Source organism: Cyrtonyx montezumae, unplaced genomic scaffold, assembly GCF_038088225.1.
Source record: "Cyrtonyx montezumae isolate F1298 unplaced genomic scaffold, pur_monq_1.0 scaffold_0, whole genome shotgun sequence".
In the NCBI taxonomy this organism is placed as follows: Eukaryota; Metazoa; Chordata; class Aves; order Galliformes; family Odontophoridae; genus Cyrtonyx; species Cyrtonyx montezumae.
In genome coordinates this window covers 53,736,370-53,761,621 of record NW_027071824.1, presented here as the reverse complement: position 1 = coordinate 53,761,621, position 25,252 = coordinate 53,736,370, and the positions used below count along the sequence as shown (strand labels likewise).

The 25,252-nt window shown below is 40.4% G+C and overlaps 1 protein-coding gene across 2 annotated transcripts in view; it reads left to right on the top strand.

Moving 5' to 3' along the window:
- The window catches only part of LIN28B (lin-28 homolog B), a 78,704-nt gene extending 55,009 nt beyond the window's left edge, over nucleotides 1-23,695 (top strand). For both annotated transcript variants that reach the window (XM_065735626.1, XM_065735634.1), the window contains exon 4: nucleotides 23,326-23,695. In XM_065735626.1, coding sequence (XP_065591698.1) covers nucleotides 23,326-23,695 — 370 coding nt within the window. The remainder of the gene's footprint in view (nucleotides 1-23,325) is intronic.
- The last annotated feature ends 1,557 nt before the right edge of the window (nucleotides 23,696-25,252 follow it).

Genomic DNA, 25,252 nt, shown 5'->3' with positions numbered 1-25,252 from the left:
TGTTAATAGGAAGGAATCGTGTAGTTGGCAGTAGGATTGGAAATTGTGAACAGTTCATATATAAAAAGTCTTAGTTATTTACCTTTTGAAAGGTTTACTTGAATTTTTTCCACTTAGTTAATTTGTAGAGGGGAAAAAAAACTTCAAATGGGTATTTAAAAAATCTGATTTTTTTTGTTGATTGGTTTCATCTTTTGGACTTTGATATATGTTGGGAGTATCATGGTTACCTGCTCACATAATTGCTGCTAGGAATATGTGCCTGCCTCATAATAATCACAGTGCGTCAAGCACTTGATTTTTTTTTTAAGAAAATAAGGAATCCACAAAATGTTTTAATTTACTTTTTTAAAGAGTGCTATGGAATTGTATTAAATTTGAGATTATTAATCACTTAAGTTCTAGAATTTTTGTCCTGCATATATTGTGTAAACTACCGATTTTACTTTTGAGTTTAGAAATGAATTGTTCGTGCTATCGTATTTCTAACTCACTGGAACCTCACAGAGTTATTGTTTTTCCTTACAATCTTTACATTTCATTCATGCTTAGAAAAGAAATGTCTGGCATGTTTGGTTTTTTGTTTTTTGTTTTTTTAATGAGAGCTGTACTCCCATTGTCCAAAGAAGCAGCACAGAATCTGTTGTATAGCTGATTACAGCAAGAAAATGAGGGAGCAGTCTCACCAATAATCAGAAAATTTATATAAACTAGCGCTGTTTAATTTTCTCAGTTAGTTACACTTCATTCTTAAAAGAAAACAAGTTATGTTAGAAATGCTTGTTTGGAGAAATATTACTTTAGAATGTAAAGATTAGACATTTAAAACACGCTTTGTACATTTCTGAGGGTTAAAGATGCAGTCTCTCAATTCTCTCCTGTCTAGAGCTTTTCTTTTTTATCTTTGAAGTTTGGTCATTATTCTGTGTTGGTGCCATTGCTTTTATTTTAGTATCCTACAGAAATGAATTTATATTCTATTGCGTCTAGTCTTCTTTTTCCTTCTTTTTCCTTTTTTTTTTTTTTTTTTTTTTTTTTAGGAATAGCTGTGAGTGTAACATATCAACAAGTTTATATTTTATATGGTTTGTGGAGCTGGATTTTGGAATTTGCTTTTTTAGTGGTTCTTTTGTGGAAGAGAAATCTTTCAGGCATGAATTGATAGTCCAGATCTTTTGAGGTCTGTCTGTGCTAACCTATGACCTCTGTTCTTACAAGGTCAACATCTGAGGGCAGGAGATTAAGGCAGTTAAAAGATTGGAATGGGAACTGGAATGGAAAAATTAGCCAGCACATTTTGGGTGGAAAACATCAAAGTCATCAAACAATTTGCTTATTTTAAACTCAGTTTAAGGGTAACAAGCTAATTGTACTATGTTTGTTGACGCAAGCAATTTATATTATTTGAGGAGATTAACTGAAGAATTTTTTTATTGGAGCAATGCAATGTCTGCTCAGTATAAACGTGCTAAGTATTTTGTATAGTAAATACCTTTAACCAGCATTTTTTTGTTTAATAATTCAAGACCAGATCCTACGGTCTTTGTACTTAATTAGCTGTTATTTCTTACAAGCAGCAGTAGTGAGTGTTGGAAATCTGAATCTCACATGTGATCTGCTGAAGACCCCTCATGCTTATTGCAGGATACAGGTGCTGTCTGTACATGAGAAAAAACTATGACTCTGATGCTTAAAAACATTTGCTATCATGTCTTTTTGTTCTAGCTTTTCAAATGTGAATTCCTTTTCAATGCAAACTTGTCACCAAGGAATGTTCTTTCATAGATTATAAATGGATTTAAAAGAAAATGGTCTGTTTGTTCTTGTCTGTCATAGTTCAAAATTCATTAGTTTGTTTTAAAAGAATGAGGACTTAATCTTTCATTTGTACAATCACTTTCAAAGATGATATTATCTAGAGAGACAACTTTTCCTCGTTTAAAAATTAGGTGAGTTCAGGTAGATATATATATAAACACAATCATATTTTTGTCTTGCTGTTTTGAAGTGCATATAAAAGGGATTTCAGTGTCACAGGCAAAGGACTCTGTGTTTTGTTCTGCAGTCCCACCTAACAGAAAAAAAAGCTATGTTATCTTAGAGCTCATTTTTGGACTAAGTAGATTCTGTATGGATTGTGATGCTGCTCCTATAGCTACAACTGCTGATTAAATTAAAACACACTGTAAGATACAGTTAGACTGAAGGGTACAGCCTCAATCTGCAATTCAGTCTCTTGTCTTCACATGTTATCGTTGTCCTTTTGATAGTAAATAATAAGACATACATGAGATTTAAACACTGTCTCAAGCTCATAGCTTTCTGAACAGTTCATGCAAAGGCTGAAACCTTCCTTTTGCATTTTTTAGCTCTGACTTGCACCTGAGGGAAACGGAGAAAAATGATCACTGTAATTTTTTCCCTGTTTCACGGCAAAAAAAATCTTTCATGAGATAAAAAAGGGAAAACAGGAGGAGCTGCAGTGGGCTGCAGCAACCTCAGTCCATTCCCACGGACGCAGCCACCCTTTGGCTTCCTTCCTGCCAACTCACTAACTAGGCTGCTGGAGAAGTTGCACCAGCTGCAAAGGCTGCCCCAGCCACTGTACCCACAGCCCTGGGAGAGCCACAGGAATGGGGAAACAGCGAGTGTGTGACTGGGCAGGAGCAATCCTAAGGGTTGCTTAATCTCCAGGTCTGTTCCCTTGTTGAATTCTAAGGGTAAGATGAGATTGCTTCTGATCAGCCATTTTGTGATGCTTGCCAGCTCTCTCTCTGGTTAAATAAGTAGGCAGAGTGGGCAGGTGCTGAACTAATGCTGTTTTAGAGGATGCCTTTGGTTACTCGTAAGAAGGTGTAATAAGTGGAGTGAAATACGCATTTATTTTCAATTTGGAAGACCCATTTTCCAGGATTTTTGTTGGAAGTGTGTATCCCCTAGTAGCGATTCAAACATCCGGACCATAAACCTGCTTTTCTTAGTTATCCTTTGGACACTCTTTAGAAATAATTTATAGATAACTAAGATATCTGTAATGGAGAGTGAGGTGCAGGAAGTTTTGCATCCCTTAATTTTTACTTCAGAGTACCAAGAGCTGCCTCCAAGCTTGGGGGGCAGAGTAGCTTGCAGGACAGAGTAGTTGGCTGAGTTAGGGGGAAAGGGAATTTCAAACAATTTTTGCATGACTTAGAAATTATGTTTGACTTTTTCTGATGAAACCCTGCTTCATTTTTTGCTTTTTCTGTGTGAAAAATAGGTAGACAGTATTTCTCAGTTTCCTTGCATGTTCTTTTCACAAAAATTTGCTGCTTAGCTAGACAAAACTTGTCAGAATTACCACAGATAGCATTTTGAGGCTTATATGCTTGTGAAGGTTGAAATTTCTGCCAGTGCAGCTGCTCTGATAGATTTCTGCCTGCAGACTTGCTGTGCTCTTGGAATCAACGTCTCCAAATGGACTCTAATTTGCCTCAGCTGAGTCATTTCCTTGCCACGAACTGCTATGAAGAGACAGTTTCTTCTGCTCTGCTTTCTAGGGTTTAGCCTGTACTGCCCCCATTCTTTTCAAAGTAAGAACTCATCAGAAAATACATTTTGTAATAATGCAGTCAAGTTCAGAGGGTTTCAGAAATCTGAATTATCGGTGGTCTTCTTAGTTGAAATGACTATTGGTTTTTGTGTTTGTCCTCTCTTTGTAGCTGCTAATTTGAATGAAAAGCCAACAAAGAATCATGTTGCTTTTCTTTCCAAGTGGTGGTTGTAATTATTCATCAGCTGCCAGGTGAACTTGAATGTCTGAGACATTCAGGTGATGGCTATCCATAAAATCTTAACACGAATATCTTAGTATATGCGAACTGTTACATCTTTTTTACTTAGTGACCCCCATTTCTTGCTTAACTCTTGCTTATAATATGAATTAATCAAATTTGAAAGCTTTTGAATTTGGCAAAATAATAATAATAGCTTTTGGTGTAAGGTTAGGATGCATTTTATAGAAGGTTGACTTCAATTAAGAAAAATGTAAGAAAATATTTTGTACATTTATATTGTATATGTATATTGCATATTCTTGTTATTGTATATGCATACATCCATACATTAGATTTATGAAAGGTTGCTCTAGCTGAAAGATGTCTTGATCTGATCAATTCAGAATGAGATGTACACGTTGATGGCCTCATCAATTCAAAAAAGTCGTTTTTATAGTTGCAAGGTAAAGCGGACACAAACAGATCAATGCTTTTTTCTTACACTGGCATTCCCTTTCTACTCCAAACTTTCACCAGCTGAACCAGGTAGTCGTGTAATAAAGTGATTCAGTGGAACATGGCAAATCCTGACTTTGTAACCTGGCTTAGTTCACTACAGTTGTTGGTAGTTAAGACTGTGCATGACTGGCTGCAAAAGGTGCTGCATGTGTTGCATTAGTAGAACATGCCAGCCAGCAATCCTCTGTGCTCTGTTCTCCCAGTTCTCACTGTTGGTGCATCCCAGAGTGCTTTATTATACCTGATTTCTGTATTGCAGGTCATGGTGTTAGGCCGAATGCAGCTATACCAACGTATCTGTGTTACCTTACTTTCTTAGACCAGGCCACAGCAGAGGTAGCAGTGTAGTGACATTACATCTTGCCTATGTAAGCTCAGTTGAGAGTTTTCACAAACCTGCAAACATTCGGTGAACTACAGATTACAGTTTATACTGCGTGTGAAAAAGTATATGAAATATAAGGTACTATTAGTACTGGGAATTACTCGTGATGCTGTATACAGTAACCACTGTAGTGGAAACATCCATCTGCTATAATGAGACGCCACGTTGGGAACGGGATACTGCCATGTTCCCTTTCAGGGGTAGCAGGTGGTAAATTTGCTTAAGCTTGCATGTTTAGTTACAGTGCAGAGGACTGCAGTTTGTGTCATTTAAATCCATTTTCAAGTAGCTTGAAACAGTTTTGTTTGTTTGTTTGTTTGTTTTTTAAGCAGATTCCCAGTTAAAAAAAAGATTCCACAAGGACTGGTTTATGTATAAGGATTTGAATCTGTTTAAAAAAAAACAAACACAAAAATACCCCACAGCACTGTTTTAATAAAGGATAGTTCAAGTTTGTCTATTTATAAATGCTTGTTCCTTGAAGAATCTAACTGTGATCTTCGCAGTGGGTATGTATAGATTGTCAGAAGATGGAGGCTGCTCTTGTGTGGGTTGTGCATGTCTTCAAGGGCCAGTCTATGATTTTCCCTTCATGGCCTTCCAGACAGGCAGCTCTGGTGCTGCTGCCAAATGCACATGAGGCCTGAGACTGCTGGCATGGCCCGGCAGTATGGCTGGGAGGACTCTCCTGAGGATGCTGTAATAGATGCAGCCCTGGAGTCCTGTTGGCAGAGTCTGCCAATAACTTAATTTTGCCGGTGCTGCAGGCTGTGTCTGCAGTGAAAGATCGCCTCCATGGAAGAGCAACAGGCCTGCAGCCTGGCCAGGCTGATGTTCCCCTGCAGCTACATGGCTGTCTGTCCCTTAGCAGATGGGCAAGCTGCGGAGGTGGCCCTGGCCTCAACGCCAGACCACACCCTTTCCCAGGGGGAAGTCAGACAGATTACTTCAGAATTGGATAGTAACTTAAGATTTCTTGTGTCAGTAACTTCAAGTATGATGGAGCTCTTAAGTGTACATTAAAAGTATACATTTAGGTTATTGTCAATGGAGTAATTTCTGCATCCTGAGATTACTTTTTCCTTTGTATGTGCTTGTAAATCATTTATGCTTAATTATCAAAATTCAAACCATCCCAGCAGCCAGTTCTGTGTATCATGCCTACATCAATTACTACACAGCCATGTCTTGGGATCCTTCCTCTTCACATGTTGAGATCTCTGGGAGCACAAAGCTAATGTTAAACAAAGTTGAACCCAGGCTTGCCAAAGCTGTCCCCAGTGATTTCCACAAGACTCTTCAGTTGTTGCTACTTATTTGTCCCCACTGTGTAGCACAAGCTGAAGAAACACTGGTCTCCCAAATCATAGGGAGTTAGTGAACAGGTAACACCTTTCAACAGCAGCTCAGCACCTGGTTTGTTTGTCTGCAGTCCTGTGAACAGCTTGGCATGAAATTTGTTGTGCTCCCTGCTTGAAGTCTTCCTCACATCCTCAGAAGTGGTCCTGCTCAGGTATCCTGGTGATGGATTGCGTTGGGAGTGCAAAACTCCAAAGGGAGTTGGGTTTGGCCCAGCCAAAAGGCTGGAGGTGCCAACAGACACTGGGGGATGTTCCAGACAAGGCTTGTGCTATTCATGCTGTCCATGTGCAACCACCAGCAAAGTGTCCGTGTATACCACCAGTGTATAAAAGATCCCACTGCACATAAATTCCCTGCAAGAACAATGTGCTGTGCTGTTAGCAGAGCTGCACCTTTTGGTTTTCCTGATCAGAGAAAGAAAACAAAGTGGGAAGCACAAATCCTTCCTGTTATAGATGCTTTGATGCCCCCTCACCCTTAACTCATCCATTAAAACTGCAGTGTGAGGTGGGAAGATGAGGAGAAGTGAGGCTCTCATAAACACACTGTTTGTTTAAGATTGACCAGGACGTCTGCACCTGGCAGGAATGCTTCAGACATCTGCTTAGAAGAGAGCCTTTCAGTACTGCAGTGACCAGGTTTAATTCACTGCTAGTTTATAGTTTAGAGGTTGCATATGAGCAAGCAATGCACATGTGATGGTTATTTCTCAGCTCCCTTCCTTCCTTTCAGCAGTTGCTCCTCAAAACTTGCGAAATCTGAGCAGTGGGCTTTTAGGAGTGCAGCATATTGTGTTATCACAGCTCTTCTCTACCAGCTTCCTCTAAGCAATGTTTATTTTTTTTCTGTCTCTGTTGCTTTAATTTGAAGTGCTGTGAATGATGTGAAAACTATAGGAGATGCATATTAGAAGTAGTATTCCCTGTTGTAGTGTTTCGGTATTTCACATCAATCCTAATATTTTAAGTATGGTATGGTTTCTTAGGTTTAGATGTAATTAAATGGTAACCAATCTTAGATAGGATAGAGCTGATTAAAAATAAATTTACACACCATAGCAAAAATTAGTTTCTTGTCCTCTGCTTTTTCTATGCATCAATGATTGAGTATTTCTTTGTAATGTAGAGGAGTTCATGTTTCAGGTTTCTTGGCGACCCTTCTTCAAAGGAAATTTTTCACCGAGTGGAACAGTAGGGTTATATAAATCAGGACTTAAAGCTAGTAGTACTGCAATGCTGAGAAGTGTTCTGAAGTATCAGTAACATGCACTTCGTGAAGCCTGGCATGTAACCCACTGTGTTTTCTAGAATTCCAAAAAGGAATAGTGAATATTCCCCAATGTTTCCAAACATGCTTATTTTCCTAGTCTTTACTAGGAATGTGTGCATTTTCAACGTGTACTCATAACTACTGAGCAACTCTGGAAGGATTTTATTAAATGTTAATTTGCTAAGTTGAAATTGCAAACCAGTTTTGTTGCAGATCTCTCAGTTACCCCAGTGGCCAGGAAAGTGAAATGAAGAAGGGGGGGGGCATCAAAATGTCAGGACTTGAGACATCAGTACTCAAGACATCACAGTGGGTGAAATACAGTGTCTACTGGTTGCAAATTGTGCCCTGGCTTTATTATTTTACCTTACCTAGCTCTTGCATCTTGTCAACTGGGTGGTTTTCTTTTACCCCAATCAATGTAAGCGTGCTAAAACTAATCTGTTTGGCTTTCAAAAATAATCTGTAGTAGTATGGAACAGAAAATTACCAGGTAAAATAAGTTTTATTATCATGTGAACACTGAAATGGCCAAAAATGAGTTTGCTGAGTCCAGCAGCTTTATTTCTCCTGGAACGTCTCCTGTTCCTCTGTGAATTATGATTTGGAATTATAAATGTTTCTAATTTTAGTAATTAAATAACTTCTGTACCTTGTGCATTGCATCCCAGTGAGCCACTTCCTAACATTTAGGCAAAATGTCATGGCCTTTAAGGACAGTCTTAGTAAAGAAATACTCAAAATATCTTCACTAAGTTGCACCTTTATGTAAAATGTTAAGATTTAAGTTTGTTCTTCTTCCTGTGGGAGGAAGGTAGGGGTTACCATATTTTGCTTTTCCCCTAGTTTGTCTACCCTGGAGTTCCCCAGTTTGTGGTTTTCCCCCATTGGATGCAAACCCTTGGTTACCCGAAAGCTTTTATGTTGGATTACAGACACCCCCAGAAGGCATTTAGCTGTCATTTCTCCTGCTTTTGGGGAAGTGTGTGTAGGAAAGGAGAAGCTGATCTTCCTGACTGGAGCAGCCTGGGGAAAGAAGAGAAATGATCAAGTCACAGTTTGCCTGCTCCAGTTCATGCAGGCTCTGTTCACACTGCTGAGCTTCAGGTCCCTCCTGGCTGCTATTGCCAAAGGTGTACAGACCAGCTGGGAACAGCAGGAGTATAACAGATATCCATGAGTCGTGTGCTGCTGCACTGTATGAGGCACTGACCTGTGGATTTGGTGAAGGGATTTCCTTCCTCGTACTGCCAGAGTAGCACAATAGCAAGTAAGTTCAAAGAGGTTAGAGAATCTGCAGCCATGGCTTCTCAGCCCTTTTAATAATCCAGTCAACCCTGATCTTGCAAAAGCCTCTGTGCAGTTTCTGTGACAACAGATAATTGTTTGCAGCATCCTTCTAATATCAGTCATGAGTGCATTGTCTTCATGAGCTGCTATATCAAAGTTCACTCCCAGAAGCAAGCTAATTACCTGAGCACTGGTGCTCAGTGCTGCAATTCAGACATTCCTGGCTGCAGTCTCCAGTTTGTGTGGTGCTGCTTGCTTTTTGATGGCAGGCCTATTGGAGAGGAAGGGCTTTGCACTTCTCTTATCCCATTCCCATCACCATGCATCGAACCTGCAGTAAACAGGGAGAAAGTCCTCCCCTCTCGCTCCACTTATCATGTTCCATCAGTGCCAGTGAAACCTACTAGAGGGCCAGGTGTATTCTTGTGTTTGTTTTTTTAGGTGTTTTTTTTTTTACTATCTCAGTTACATACACTGCAGTTTTTTCTTAGCTGATGTCTTTATGTTCCTAACTCATGGCTCAAGCATTGTAGAATGTTAACTTTTATGTCACAGATACTGTACAAATAGATCTTTGCATGTAACAATTGCAATTTTTACCCTTATTTCTCAGATTGTGAGGAGTCTTTTGTGGGCCACCTTCACTCAGAACTCTTCTTATTTCCATTCTTCTCTCAAAGAGGTCAAGGCAGAGAACTTCGACCAAATTTTCACGTGGTAATGATGAGTAACAGAAATTATGCAAGCACAGTTTGCCTGGATTGGGTAGGAAAGAAATTACTTCATGATTATCGATGAAGTCAGTGATGATTACTGGTGTGATTAAGTTCTACTGGAGCGGGATCTGAGGTTGTGTGGAAGGAAGAAGCTGAGAATTTTTTAAGAGTATACAGGGAAGTGAACCCAAGGTAATGTATGATATGTTTCATTAGGACACAGGTCTTGGTTCTACTCAAGGACTGATAGATCAGGATGTTAAGGAGGGCAGGGGGAGACTGGGGGAGTAGAATGGACCTGCTGCTGCTGCTAACAACCATTAAAAAATACAAAGCCAGCTGCTCTCAGAGCAGAGCTTGATCCTTTCAGTGCCTTTAACAGCACAGTATATATTCAGAGGAGGGGAATTCATGAGGCCCTATGGACCTACACCATGGCATTACACAAAAATGCAAGCCTGAACAATGGGTGGCCTCAGAGGTTCCATCTGGCTTGCCATTAACAAGGTTAAAGTAAAGTGGGCTGCTGTGTCTGTGGCGCACACAATTTACACTTCAGATGCTTTAACTTCGGAGCTGGACTGGAGGGAGTGCAGTTCTGACTGCACATGATAAGGGGCTTGTCACGTCTGGCAGACGTATTTGGCATTGATGCTCTTTGAAAGATACAATATTATTTTGATGATTTGTAAGTACTCTTTTCAAAGTGAAGGCCAGCTATTTCAACTAAGTCATTAAATATAAAACTATATATATTCGGTCAGCAAATGGGAATTGGAGTCACGTCTTATTTACTCAAGATATTTTAAGGACATATTAGCTGCCAGCACAAATTATTAGAGGAAACGTTGCAACTGGTATTTCTAGCGCAGCAACCCGAAAAATGCAATCCACTTTTAAGTTAGAAGGGATATGGATATACAGAAACGTATTCTGCTGTAAGGCACTGAATTTTCAGAGCTGGTACCATTACATATGGCAAATAACAGTATTTTTAAAAATTTAGTTATTTGCACTTGGATAGGTTTTAATAATGCTGATCATAACTGCAAGCACTAGTAAATTTAATAAATTTATCAATTGAAAAAATGAATATACTATCCTAATTTTAATATTGCAATTCTGAAAATATATTTTAGTCACGGTGTTGTACTTTACAAGACAATACAAGGGCTGGCATCTTTCCAGTGTTGTAGGAAAAGCAGAGATTATGACTGCTGTGGGTAGGTATCCTTCACATTATACTCTTGATTGATTTTTTCATCCAAATTGCATCGAGTTGTCTTAACACAGAACCCTTAGAATGTCTTCATATGCGTGTACTTGATTTTTAAAAAATCCTTTAATTCACCAATATAAAAAACAGTGACCATTTATAGGATATTACACCTGAAATGTTTTAATAGCTTGTGGTGGTTCCTTGTATTATTATGTTGACATCAGGTAATAGTGATGTTTTGACTTTTGCTTTGTGTTGGCTTTATTCATGAAGTAGATGACTTTTGTAGAGAGGTAGTGGTATATTAAGAAGTATGGCCATGGCTAGAAGAATATAATCGTAGCTGATACTTGATCAATTTCTGCAGAGTATGTGCTGTGACTACTAGGAAGTCCCAGGTGCCAGATGTGGTTTCATGCTGTATGTAGTTTCTCTGGCAGTAGTGCTTGAGGGGATGATGGGAACCTCACTGCTGGTCTGCTCCCTCCCACCTCCTGCCTGTGTTTATCGCACCCATGGTTGTGCCATCGCAATGGCTTTTTGCCTCAGAGCTGGAGGTGTGAGGTGAACCAAGCTAAAGGAATACTACAAACTGAAAAACAAGTGGGTGAATTATCTGAAAACTTACGCTGTGGAGATCTGGTAACAGTTTTATTTATTGCATCATAGTCTCCTGGAGGGCTTTTGAAAGAAATCTTTTGTCCTTGAAGTATTCTTGAGGAGAGGGCTGCTTACTGTGTGCTCATCTTCCATTTAATTTCGCAGTACCAACAAAAAGCTATGAATGAAATGCAGAGCAGCTGAGCTGGACTCCTGGTAACTGCTTACAGTGCTAGATGGCTTGCAGTACTCAGCCACAGTCTCTGGCAGATCCCTGCACCGTGCTGGCATGGCATGCTGCTGCTGGCTTGTTTCACAGCGCAGAGTGTGAAACCAGAAGGGCGCTCCAGGAGCAGTCACTGATGCTGCCAAGACAGCAGTGGTGGCACCTGCACTGTGTAAAGTTGTGCACGAGCTGAGAAGAAAGCTACACAGTTTGTAGAAGGCATTCTGATTCAGGCTTTTACACCATGAAGGAAGCGTATGCCTTCCTCATCTGATTCTGCTTTAGTGTTTCCTGTCAACACAGACTAAAAAAGATGTGCGAAGAGTTTTTTCTCCACTTGCTCAGTTTAGTTCAATAATCCTCCCTTTCCATTTAATATTTGGGTTGTGGGCATAAGAGAACTGGCTTTTCTCAGCTTGCTTATTACTTTTCATCCTGGTGGTTGAACAGCACTAGATGGGCTGTAACATGGAGGACAACTTCCAAATCAGATATTTTATGCATTATTAAGGATGTGCTTGATTCTTGCTCTAGCTCAGCGAATTCTAATTGATTTGTGACCTGATCAGCCATAAGGTGCTGAACTCCTGTACAACTATTTTCTTAGTTTACCATATGTAACCTAGAGGGGCACACTCATATCCTCAAAGCTATGACGAATCTGATTGCCTGTGAGGTCTGTGAGTTTTTGCCATTTGAATAAGTGTAAACATTATACGTGACCCCCCTAATCCTTTGGAAGTCAATTATCAGCATCTCTTTCTCAGGTCTAGTTCCTGAAAGGTTCCTTCTGTATTTTCTCTCCCTGACATCATTTACTAAAGTCTCCATCACCAGTTTCAAAGCCTGGGAAAGATAAGACTTCTCCTGCAGGAAGTTTGGGGGCTGTGCTTGAGGTCGAGAGTCCTGGGTGAGAGCCACAATTTACCTCCAGTCTGTAGTTAGCTGAAGTCAAGTATTTCCAGATTTGTTGGGTATTTAGAAGTTTTGTAAGGAGGAAAGTCAGAGGGATCTATCATGACTTTGAAGTATGGCTTTCTGGCCTTCCAGTTTTTCAAGAGGGAGGCTGGTTCAGTAAATGGATTGTTCCTAGAAGTATCTAGGAATATTGTGGGAAACATCAGATTATTAACAGTCTGGGTCCTTAGTTTTATAAGGCTAAAGATGTGTAGGTTTTACAATTTTTGATCACACAGAAGGCATTGGGATCCTAGATGCAAGATTTGAGTGCTGCCTAGAGCCTCACAAACTGATTTATGTACTGCATCTTGTATCAGCTGGGCTTTGTACAAGACGACCAGCAACTCAGTGCTCTAACTGATAGCAGAACTCCACAAAATTTGCAGGTTGGTTCCTGACCCTTGATTTGTATGACCCCAAATAACGAGCATGCCTTAAGCTGTACAAAAGACACCCAAGGGATCACCACATACCTAGAGGTGTTCACACTGTGTGTGTCTGAATGCAAAGTCCTTTCTGTCAGGAGGCTATTCTATACAGATGGTGGCTGTTGAGGCTTTTGAAGGATTAATAGATCCTTCTTGGGTGATAAGAGACAAGGGTTTCCCTTCTCCAGTCTCTCAGGGGAGCAGGGAATTGTGTACCAGCTCCATGAGGAGAGCACCAAGTGGAGGAAGCACCAGCACAAGACGTGGGGATACTGGGTCTGAGGTGAGACAGGCAGGGTTGGAGGATCCTGGGCCATGTAGGCTGATGAATACAGATGTATTGCATACAGCAGCTCAGAAGGCTGCTGTTGGGATTTTTATAATGGTACAAAAGTACAGATCTCCAGTACTGGCACCTGATTTAACTAGCTGTTGCAGAGGTGGTTTGTGGCCACCCATGTGCTGAGGAGTCACTAAGGAAGGACTGGCACAAGCTGGGAAAGCTGACTGGGGGTTTGAGACCCTGCTCCGGCCTGGTCTGCCTGTGATTTGCCTTCTCCTCCATCTAGCCGCGGTCATTTATCCTGAGTGGCAAAAAATAGATCTAGTTCCCTGTTCAGTTGCAATATATTTGGATCTTGAGGAAAGATGCTCACAGTTCTTCCTGTGGAAGATACTTAACCACAAGAAGAAACTGGGTTTCAGTCACTGTTTCCAATAAGGGTTAATAAAATCCAAATGATTCTCACAAATTTGATGTTACACATTCCATTCGTAGCCACTGCAGTATGTTCCTGTCACCTTTCTGTGTCTTCTACCTTGCCCTCAGAACGCAGGATTGAAAGTGAGCAGACAGGCTGACAGCGTAAGTGGGTAATCCTTCATTTTGCTAGAAGTCAGGATTTGCACTCCAAAATGGAAGAACTGTGAACTATACCCCCCACAGAAATTTGCTATCTTGCTGGCCTGTGCACGCTTTTCATCAGTGAATGTGGAAACATATTTATATATGTCTTCTTTGGTCCCCAACCAAAAGTCAGATTGATCAGGGGCAGTTTCAGGGCTTGCATTAAAAGTATGATGGCCTTTCTGCCTCTGCGTGCTTCCAGTCTTAACATTTCAATTTTCCTGCTCTGCACGATGAATGCTGCTGGGTAACTAAAAAGTTGTTTGGTTAAAGTATAGATGAAATGTTAGGGCACAGACACAGCACTGGCATTAATCACTCTTCTGCTTCGTGACTGCTTTCAACATTGTAAATTCAAGGCTTCTGTAATTGAAGTTGTGACTCGAGTATGAATGGCTGATCAGAACTACAGATAGCTGGTTATGCTGTGCTTGGCAAGAATATCCATCTCATCTTACTGTTTTTCTTCGTCCAGTGCATGTGGTGTCTGAGTAGTAACCTACCATCCCTTTGCACTGATCACAACTAGGGTGCTCTTATCTGAATTGGTCTTTATTTTCAAACAAAAAGTTTTAAGTCTAGAGTTCCTGTTGTATATAAATCTCTTGAATCAGATTTCGTTAGTCGTGGCCGGAAAACTAATGCTTGGCCTGTAAGTGTCCTTTATTTTGAAACAGTTTATTCAGTCTTTCTGAGCTTGGATGGCTGAGTACACATGGCCGGAAGAATCAAACATGTCATTCCTGTACCTTGGCCATAGTTCTTTGGCTTTGCTATTCTAATTTTTTTCTTAAATTATACTTTCAAGTGTTACATCAACTAGCAAACAGATTCATAGGTGAAACTGAGGTGCTTCCTCCTCATGCAACATGCAGGGGAAGTGCCTGCATTGCTGCACTGTGACTTTTAAGTACTCATACACAGTGAGAAATTCTTTCCTCAGTTGCATTATTAAAGTTAGCAAAGAACAAGCTCGCTGAAGGTAGCAAAACTGTTCTGCATTTACAGTTCTGTGATTGACAGAAGACCATGAAGATGATCTGTTTCTGGATGGTACAGCCTTTTAAAAGTTTTGTTCACCTCATTGTTAGCATTTTACTGAAGTGATATCACTTAACATGCCTAATCATGACCAAGAGGGATAAAGCAATATAGGTTACCAGGTATTGTAAAATGCTTTCAGTTATGGTTGATTATTTGTAACAGTACACAGAATTATCAGATTTCAGAGAAAGAAATACTGAACTCAAACTCATGCATTAGATTTGCCATCCTGAGGCTAAGAGAAATGAAACAGCAAGTTTTGAATTAAGTGTTGTTTTTATGTGCAGAAATGTGTGTTTTGTTGGTGATGCTTTTTTTTTTTTTTTAATATACATAATTGTAGAGAGAATTAACAACTAAGGTGGTGGTAAAATAGATTGGATAGAAAAACACTGAATTAATTCACTTTTAATTCTCAATACCTCCCTCAGGTGGGAATTAAAAGCTTTAACATTTGAGGCTTAATCCTTTTGCTGCTGGAATCCTGTTTTCACGCTTTGCTGTTGCTTCTGCATTTTGATGTGAAAAGATTCAAGTTAAAATCTTTAAGATGGTGTAAATCTCTTCAAAATGTTACAGAAAATGCTGAACACAACTGTTCTGTACTAATGTCAGTATATGCAGCTTGTCCATTTTAGGCATGTTTTGGTGCAAGTTTGGAAAAGTGAATTAGGAACTGATTACTTTCTTCTTTAGTCACTAGATCATTGTGGTAGAGATTTTCTTTACCACTAAAATGTGGCTACAGAGCATTTGAATAATCTAATTCTCTGTGCAGGTATTGAACATGTGAACTTGCAGGCACAGTTTCTAGGAAACAAGCCACCGTGTTTGTTGGCTTTTTGTTACACAGCTGGAAAGGGAAGCCCTGAATGTATTTTGTGTGACATGAGTTATTCTGTCAATTCCATGAGCTCTGGAATGAACCCCCATAGGAATAACCGACTTGGCCTCATAACAGCAAAATGTGCTAAGAACTGTCCTTAATTTCTTTAGAATGAAGACGTGATGTGTTGGTAACATTCTGCAGTCCTTAACACTCGTGAAGCTTATGCTCGTGCAAGTCGTCTGATTCAGGATAGGACAGTTTTTTTGAGCATCCACTTCAAGGCTGGGATTTCAATCAGTCCCTACTCTCGTCCAATATTCGTGAAACCGAGTGTGATGCTGATTTATAAGGGATGCTTGAAGTTGCATGACCCTCAAACTGGAAGGAGAACGGGTTATGAAACTTGTATTTGCTTTTAATGACAGAATAAGGAACGACTTGAAAATGGCAGATTTATATTTTCAGTTCCCAGTAACGCAGTGCCCTTTTATCAGATCTGTGCACTTAGCTGATGTGTGGATGTGGATGTGCTGCAGCTGGATCTGTGCAGGGGCAGACATGCTGCTAAGCTCAGGAGCAGCGCCTCACTGACCCAGCCAGAGCAGAGCCAGCTTTGTGCACCATTACTTATGTTACTGAGCCAGGATTTTGTACTGGGGGCACTGAGAAGCAGCTTCCGACCAGTCCAGGTCTACCCAGTACTGCAGATGGGTAATGCTGGCAAATGCAATTCTCAGATGTGAGCACACGCTGCAGCGTCCCTGTGGTAAATCTTTATGGTGGCCTTTTCACCAATCTGTTATTTTTCAAAGTACTGCATAGAAAACTGTTTTGATTTTAAATCCTTTTTTCTTATTCCCACAGAAATGAAGGCTTACAAATATTCAAAATATTTGTGTGTGTGGTTTCGTAATGCAAAAAGATTAACAGTAGACTTATTTTGAAATCACAGCATAGCATTTCATGTTGGAAACGCATGATATATGAGTATTTAAACCCTTAAACCGTCCCTGGTCTTGTATCTGCTCTATCTGGATGGGTTGGGGCCATTATAATATGCATGTTCTTTCCACACTATATTGATACTTTTGGAGCAAAACCATCTCTGGTGTTATGCAGGAAAACAAAAGACCTCATTTTGTAAGTTGTTATTTCAGGAGTTCCTAACTCTCAGTGTAAAGAAAACCCTTTTACTATAAGGAATGAAAAGAACATCCAAAGCGTTCCTCCTCGAGGATGCATTTCATAAGGATTTCTGTGCAATTTATGCAAAAAATAATTTTCTTTCATGCCTCTGAAGAGAGCTGAGTGGATAGCACAGATAAGGTTTCATGGAAAGCAAGCAAGAAAGGAAATGGTATTGTGGAGGTTATTTTTTAAGAGCCGGTGTCTGTGTAGTTCTTTGTGCTTTGTGAGCCACCTTCCATTTCATTGTTGTTCTTGGTTTTCAAGGAAAATAAATGCATAAAAACCATCTTCCAGTGAAATTATATTAGCAGATTATAAACAAATTTCTTTCCTCTTTCTGTGAAGCTGACCAGTGCCCTGAAAGACCTGGTTTATCAGACAAATGCCCTGTGTTTTTGTCAGCGTCTTTGTTGGGGGGTGAGGGGGATGGGAAGCCCACACGACAAAAGACCACAACCTATTGATACAGCTTCTGGATGCAGGGGGAAAAACAGATTGATTTAGAGCTAACGACAGAAAACCATTTGATCTGATGAGTTTACGATTGAGCATTTTTGTTTATTTATTTGTAATGAGAGTATGAACCATCAATATTCTACCCTATGTTATTGGAAGCTTTGCAGGAGGTGGGTTTGTGTCAGCGTGCTGGGGCTAGCTGCAAGATTAAAAAAGGTAACCCTAAGAAAAAAGTAACGGAGGGCTCTTGTTTTCCTCACTGAAATTGAGAGGCTTCAATCTGATGCATTACCATGTGCTGTAGGATTAGCCAGAGGAATAGATGAACACTTTTATTTCATCTTTAATTCTTTCAAAGAATCACCTTTGTTTTAAAAGGTGATGGCTTTTAATCTCAGAAAGCTGGGAAGGCACAGATTGTACTGAAAAGCAGCAGCCTGCAGCTAATTTCCAAGTATGGCACCTCTGCAATGCCTTTCATGGAGCAGCATGTAGGCACAGGATCAGGACAAATCTAGATGTGGTCCCTGTGTACCACGTGTTCAGTATTGATACCATACAATTTTCCAGTATTCCTGACAGAAAATAATTACAGCTTTGAAATTGAAATGATTGTTGGTCTTTTCTCATGGATTAAAAAATGAGGTTGTTGGTGAAGTTTTCTGCTTTAGTGTCGCTCTGCTTGCTGGACACACCATAAATGCTCTGATGGAGAAGCAAGATGCTCTGTTCTCTACTTCATTTAACTAGATAATTTCATGTAGCCTTGAATGATTTACAATACAGTTTTTGAATGCTAATGCCTCATTAGACCACTCTCAGAGTTACCTATATTCCCACTGTGTTCAAAAATAGCTTAAGGATTGCAACTTACTGAACAAAACAGCATAAGAACTGAAAAACAAGGATGAGGAGAAGTGCTCCAGAAGTTGCCCTCAGGGCCTGTGAGGACAGTGCACAGATGCCCAGGGCATCCTGTGTATGTCACATTGACTATGTTTATCTTGAATTAAAGTCACAATCAGCAGCTCCCAGGCTGTTCGGGAACCCCTTTCAACCACATAGAGGTGTTTGTGACCCAGCAGTCCCCCTTGCACTGCCTGTCAAGGCCACCACCTCTGGAGCCTAAAACACCTCCATTTTGTCTGAGATCTGTGTTTTTGTTAGATCAGTCATAGCTGAAGCTCCCTTCACAGCAAAAGGTGGTCGAAGCAGTCTGCAGTGGATGCTGTTGGCAAGAAATGTCCTTTCTTCATGTATTTGTGAAAGCAATGGAAAAAGGACAAGCATATCTAGCTAGGTATGTCTTCAAGCATTCCCTTGTAATTATTCTGTCTTCTTTAACTGCTTTGCTGGCGTTCAGCACACTGTGAAAACATCGTACTTGCATACGCTGTTATGAAACCTAGCTGTTTTTCAAAGCATTCAAACTGCTGGATGAAGCATCATTCACCACAATGCAGATTTTTGTTATCCCATAGCATTCCAAAAGGAAAAACAAAAAGGGGAGCTGGTGAACACCCTGTATTGTTCCTTCTTTCTTCCCTTTGCTAGCCCCATCAGATAGGAAAACCACCACTCCCCAGAATAATCACTAGGGCAACCCTAACGCTTTTTCCCCCAACAGATAATAGAGTGGAGCCACACAAATGATTCTCTTCTTGTCGTATATATTGGATTATCATCCAAATCATATTATGAAGCAGCATGAAGAAACAAGGGGTTGTGCTTACCCTCCTTACTGCTTAGCTCAGATGAGCTGTTGTTGTGAGAAACGTGTTTGTTTGATGACGGCTGTGTTGTCATGCTAAAAGTGAGAGGGTTAGAGAATGCTTCCTAACTATGAGGGGACTAGTGGGGGACAAAGCAAAATAGCTGAAAGCCAGAGAGTATTTAATTCCGTGTTTGCATTTGGTTGTGGTTTGGAGTACTTGTCATGAATTTTTGGTTGTCAGCTTTTTGTAATTAACACAATCGATGATTATGTTGGTATCCATATGCTTTCTGCTTGTTCATCTGTTTCTTCTAATTATGTGTAGTTCTGTGTAATAACCAACCCATAGTAAAGGAGAATTTTAGAAGTGTTTTTAACCTTGCCATGTGTTCTTCCTTTATTAGTAGTGCTAAATAAGTTCCTCAAGGTATTCTTTCATTAAAATGTTCGTCCTTTTTATACTATAAACGAGTCCTGATCCCCCTTCCTGCCAGTGCTGTAGTGAAGGAAGGATTCCCCTTTGGGATAACTGCCATCTCTTTATTTAATTTGTTGCATTATTTGGTGCCTAAAGCTGGCAGTAAATCGTGGGAGAGGACTTTTCTTTTTTAAGCTTATCTGTCTCGCCGTTCTAAGAGTCTAACATATTATTTCCATGGTGTTTCTGAAGTGAAGAAGCATTTACTACAATTGCACTTAGGTAGAGTTTTTGAACAAACAGTGGAGTGAGAATGCGCTGATTTTCTTAGCAGGAGCCAGCTTGCACGCTGTTCTGTATATTTACAGATATAGCATTATGAATACATAAATCTGTGTGCATATATCACACATTATCCATTTTCATTATGTTATAATGTAGGTTTATACAGCTGAGACGAGCAAAAAGCTGAAGCGTGTTTGGACAAAAGGGTTAATGCCATACCTTAATGCGCGTGGATGCTGCCATGTGGTGTCATTTGTGAGCTCCAGAGATGGCTGGCCATTTCCTTTGGGTGTAAATCCCTTGAGAGGGAAGGCTTCTGAGCGTGGGGTGTGATCTCTTCTCTTGGTAGGAGTGATTGACAAGGAATGAATACATAGCTAAAAGAAGGGAATGAACGCCACCCCCCTGTTTAAGTCCAGGCACACCCAGGCTGGCACATATGTATTCTAATGCGACACTATAGCCAGATGCTTGGGTTGGTTAGTCACAAAAAGAATTCCTGAAAAGCCAAATCATAGTTTAATCACAGCGGCTGTTAACATTATTTTATTTTACAGTGACGTTTTTACCAGGGATTTGAATAAAAACACAGAATTGCAATATTTTGCATGTAAGATGTATTGATAAAAATACGCGCAAACGGTGACTGAGGCCTCTTGAGTGGAAACAGGGGCCCTGACAGCAGGTTCGTGGTCAATTGGTGAGGTGAAATGGTTCACTGAATTGGATAACACGGTGCATACCATAGTGACTGATTAAATTGATTTGTCCATGGCTACCACCTCCTCCACTACTGAACCTCTTTAACCTATTTTCAGTCCTTTTTTTTTTTTTAACGATTTTAAGTAAATGTGATGTTAAAAAAGGAAGCCAGCACAAATGCATTTGCAGCTCTAAAATTCTACATTTCACAATTAAGGTAAAATGCACAGTTTCCTGAATGCAGACTCCTGAACGATATTGCATTTCACTGTACTTAGATTAAAAAAAACCAAACAAACAAGGAATTAGTTCACTGCTGGAAGCAAATGCACAAGATATTAAAAAACACCATTCTTTAATATAACCTGAATTATAATAATTAACACATTTGTGAAGTCCTAGGTGTATTTACTGGAGGGAGAGAAAGTAGGATATTTAAAGGGTTTCGTTGGTGCTGTTCTTGTGTTTTTCCAGTTGTAAGTTTTACTGTCTTATGAGTTTAACCAGAGGATGTTTAGTAAACTTGTCAGGGAAATATAGTTGAATGCCTGTTAAGACTGAATGCTGCTGTTAAGTAAGCCCATTAATTTAAAAATACCTACAATGATTTAGAATAAAAGTACTCAGGTTAATATTGTTTATTAACTTAAAACTTTATATTACAAGGAAAAAAACTTGATGTTTCTGTCTTAAACCAGAATGTTCATATTTTACAACGTTTAGTATTTCTTTGCTAGGGAGATCTGTACTAAATGACAGTGGGGCTTGTACACACTTTCATCTTGGTTGAAGGGAAGCTTTATACTTCATCTATTTGTGGGTTATTTCATAGTATATACAGGTAGACCAACGCTGGCATAGCCTTCAAATTCCTCTGAAAATCTCATAATTCTGTGCACTGATGGTGAAGAAGTGGAACCATTTCATGCAGAAGTTTTCATTGGTATATTAAAATGAAGATACGGGTAGCATCTTGCTAGTAGTGAAAAAGAAAAATCAAGAGGGAGGTCTTCTGGAGGTCTCTTACAATGGATTTGCAAACTTTTAACAGCCATTTTGTAGCCTTTTTATCAATTGCACAGGTTTTATCAAGAATTACACTGACAGCATACATTCTGTAGGTGAGACAGCAGCTGTACATACAGCTTTGCATGGCCTAAACTTGTTGGTTTGTGCAGACTAACAGCAATCACCAAATGCAAGTTCAGAACTGTGCTTTGGTACTGTACAGGAATCTGAACATCTTGATGTGGGCTTGAGCAAAAGCAAGTTGCACGATTATATGTACCTGTAGTTCCTTGTACATGGAGTCTTCTTGAATCCTTCATGCTCACACCGAGCATGAATATTTGTGCTACTTTTTTTTTTTTAATTGGTTTTGTAGTTAAGGGAAAGCAAAGAAAAAAAGAAAAGTCATTACTGGGTTAGTTCTCTTCAGCAGAATTCTAGATCATAGTAGATTTAATCCATGTGCATTCAGTGCAAGCATTTGTGATACAAAGAAATGGAAACCTAGAAAAACAAAGTAAGAAGCAGTGGTGAACATGACCAACATAGGAATATCAGGTAATCATTTTCTTGTATCAAGTGTCAGATTAATGTAACTCAAGGGTTCACATTTATGGTGCATGTAATAAAGGAAGAGAATTCAGTAAGGAATTGTTGGAAATTTCCCAGTAATTCCCTTTGGTAATAAGATGAATAGAAGTGCTTAGATCTGGGCCATTTTTAAGACTTGGTGTTGCCCCTGTGGCTTGGAAGAGGTGCTCTGCCGTGTGTCCGCCTCTGGCAGCTGTTCTTTTGAAGATGACACCCCAGGTCACCACCACTTGCAATGTGGTTTGGGAATTCCAAGAGAAAACAAACAAACCCTGTTTTATGACTCTTGCTAGGGCTCTATTTATTTTGTTTTGAATTGAAACCATAAAAGCCATTACCAACCCTCTGAAACATAAGCATCGTAAAAGCTTTGCCCTCACCCTCCCCTTGGTGTGTCTTAACTGAGGCGAGGTTTTGGACATGATCTTTTATTTGACCAAAGAGTTTTTGAGCACAGAGGTTCAGACAAAATGCGGCACATCCTGGGAGACACGGCAGAGTCTGAGGCAGCTCCTTCAGAAAGGCCAAACGTCTCCTCCCTGCTTGTCTCTGTTCATGGCTGCGACCACGCAACTCGAGAACTGAAACCTCTCTGTGGGTGAAGAGCTGCGTCCTGGTGGCTGCTCCCTCTCCCCACCCAACTCCAAAATGCCTGTATTGTCAGGCACGTGTGAAGTACTAGCTCGCAGGAGTTTAATGCTATAAATAAGCGGAGCTGTTTCCTGCAGCTGTGGTCTCGGGATGTGTGAATATTTGGTGCCCTCTAGTGGGGCCGGAGCTGTGGCTGAACCCCGGCATCTCTTTTGGGGAGAGCCAGCAGGAAGGGCCGATGTGAGGTTTTTGCATGTTTGTTTGATTTTGTATTCAGCACTTTAGTGTCTTAGTGTTGTATTCATAAAACTCTCAGCGTGCAGCAGAGTTTCCTAAAGTAGTTGTACAGTGCCAGTGGCTTTTTTGAAAGTGGGACCCTTGCAGTATTGTCCTCTTGCTGCAGGGTCTCATCTTAACCACCTAGGGCAATGAGGCATCTAAAGTCTTTGTCAAAGTGTGATTAGACCCCTGCTTGCACTGGCCAACAGATTTAGCCCCCGTGAGCCAGTAGAAAGATCCCAGAAGTTAGGATCTACTTAAGGCTGGTATTTACTTTCAAGGAGTACCAAGGTTTTTCATAGCAAGATACTGACTGATAAGGACAGTGGTAACAGAATCCATTTCCCAGTAAGTGTTTGGCTTGTTGTGTTTGCTTTTTGTTTGTTTGTTTACCAGCAGGGCAAAGAGGCACATTCCAGGTGTGTTACTTAAAAAGTTAAATACATCTCATCCTGTGGCAGTGGGATGTCAGTGCAGATGCTCTTGCTGCTTCGCCAGCAGACATGGTACACTCTTGGGTTTATGATGCATAGAGAATCTCAACCATTTGCTGCAGTTTATAACCAGCTCTCTCTTTTCATTTCTAGATGCTACAACTGTGGTGGCCTTGATCACCACGCTAAAGAATGTAGTCTACCTCCACAGCCAAAGAAGTGCCATTACTGTCAGAGCATCATGCACATGGTGGCTAACTGCCCCCATAAAACTGTTTCACAACAGCCCACTAGTTCTCAGGGAAGACACGAAGCTGAACCCCAGCCTTCCACTTCTGCTTTCCTGAGAGAAGGGGGAGGAACGTATGGCTATTCGTCTCCGTCGTATTCTCAGGAGGGAAGGTCAGAGATCTCGGAGCGTTCAGGCAGGTCGCCACAAGAAGCTTCTTCAAGTAAGTTATCTGCATCACCCGAGGAACCAAGCAGGAAGGGGCCTTCTGTTCAGAAAAGGAAAAAAACTTAAAGCATTTTCCATAACTTTCCATTTTCTTTATCCTCTCGGGATGTCTACCTCATGCAAGTACAGGGGAAATAATTTCATTATCAGTAGCTGATGTGGAATTTTAACTACTGTTGAGGAACTGTGATTTTTTTTTTTTCTTTAATAGACAAATCACTCCAAGCAAAATCCATTTGAGCAGGGTGCATTGCATTTTACCTTCTGTATGTGTGTGTGTGAGTGTGCACGTGTGTGTATGAGTACATATCCATGAGTATATATTTTTTTCATCAGGACGCTCTCCAGCTCCCACGATATGTTACTGTGAAGCAATAGACACAGTACCCATAAATGTTCTTGAACTCATTCCCAGAATCTGTTTTCAAACACGTTCAAAAAGCAAACAAGAAAACCCAAGAAACCTCGCAAAATGAAACAAACCAAATCTGAAAAACCACACACAGAACTAAGATAAAGACTGTTACTTTTCTTGTGAACCAAAGGCTGTGTTCATATTTTAAAGCTGCCATATGGTACTAAAGACACTAAGACATCCCCCGACCGCCAATTTGAGTTACTTTCTTTGTCATCTCCACAAAGCATCACTTTCCCCCTTCCCACCCCTCCACCCCCGTGCCTCAGAAGGGCAGTGTCACAACTAAACATGGCTCTCACTGCCACCATCCTTTGTTGGTAAGAAGTTCAAAGCTCCAGAAAAGACAATGAATGTGTAGTTTCTGTGCTGGTTTCTCAAAATGTTTTGTTAAAGTAATATGGGTGTAACTGTAATTTAGATGACTGTTGTGTAGGGGAGACTGTGTAAGTTGTTAAAAAACAAACCTCTTTGAGTGGTGTCAGGATACCATCCTGTTGAACCTTTTGTATTCTGTGGACATTTAGGGGACCTCGGTGGCAGCAGCAGCAGCAGCAGCAACTTCTCTTGGTCCCAAGTAGTGCTTCACAATTGGAAGGGACTTCCCCTTATTTACTGTTGGGAGAATTGTGTAGGGGTTTTTTTTGTTGTTGCATGTTTTGTTTTTAAAGAAAACAAAATGCAAAACTAATAAGATCCTGGGATAAATAGTTTCTTAAGAATAAAGGTAGATGGGTACTTGCAGTTGCTCAGCCAGCCTCTCTTTCTGATGATACAGCAAGTGTACATTAAGGAAGGACAGGTGCCTGCTGCATACAAGCCTTAGTGAAAAGGCACCTGCAGACTTGCCAGAAGCCATGGGCATCACCTGCTTCTTGTGAATGGGAGGCTGCTGCTGACCAGCCGTGGTCTGGTGTGTGCTGGGACCACACACTTCTGCATTACAGAGGAGGAAGATTGGTGGCCTCGGATTGAGACTCCCTGGGCTGCAGCCCTTGCTGGGGGTTAATAGAGTTGGAGCCTGTCAAAACTTCAAGTCACTTTCTATTTGTAACTTCTACATTACCAAGTCATACGTACGATAACATACTTTGACAAATCCCATTGCAGATGTAAGTTAATTAGAGAAACATATATAATCCTTAGCATTGGCAATAAACACAGGCTGTTAAAGCTTGAGAGAGTCAGGTAGGTTTAAGCTAAGATAA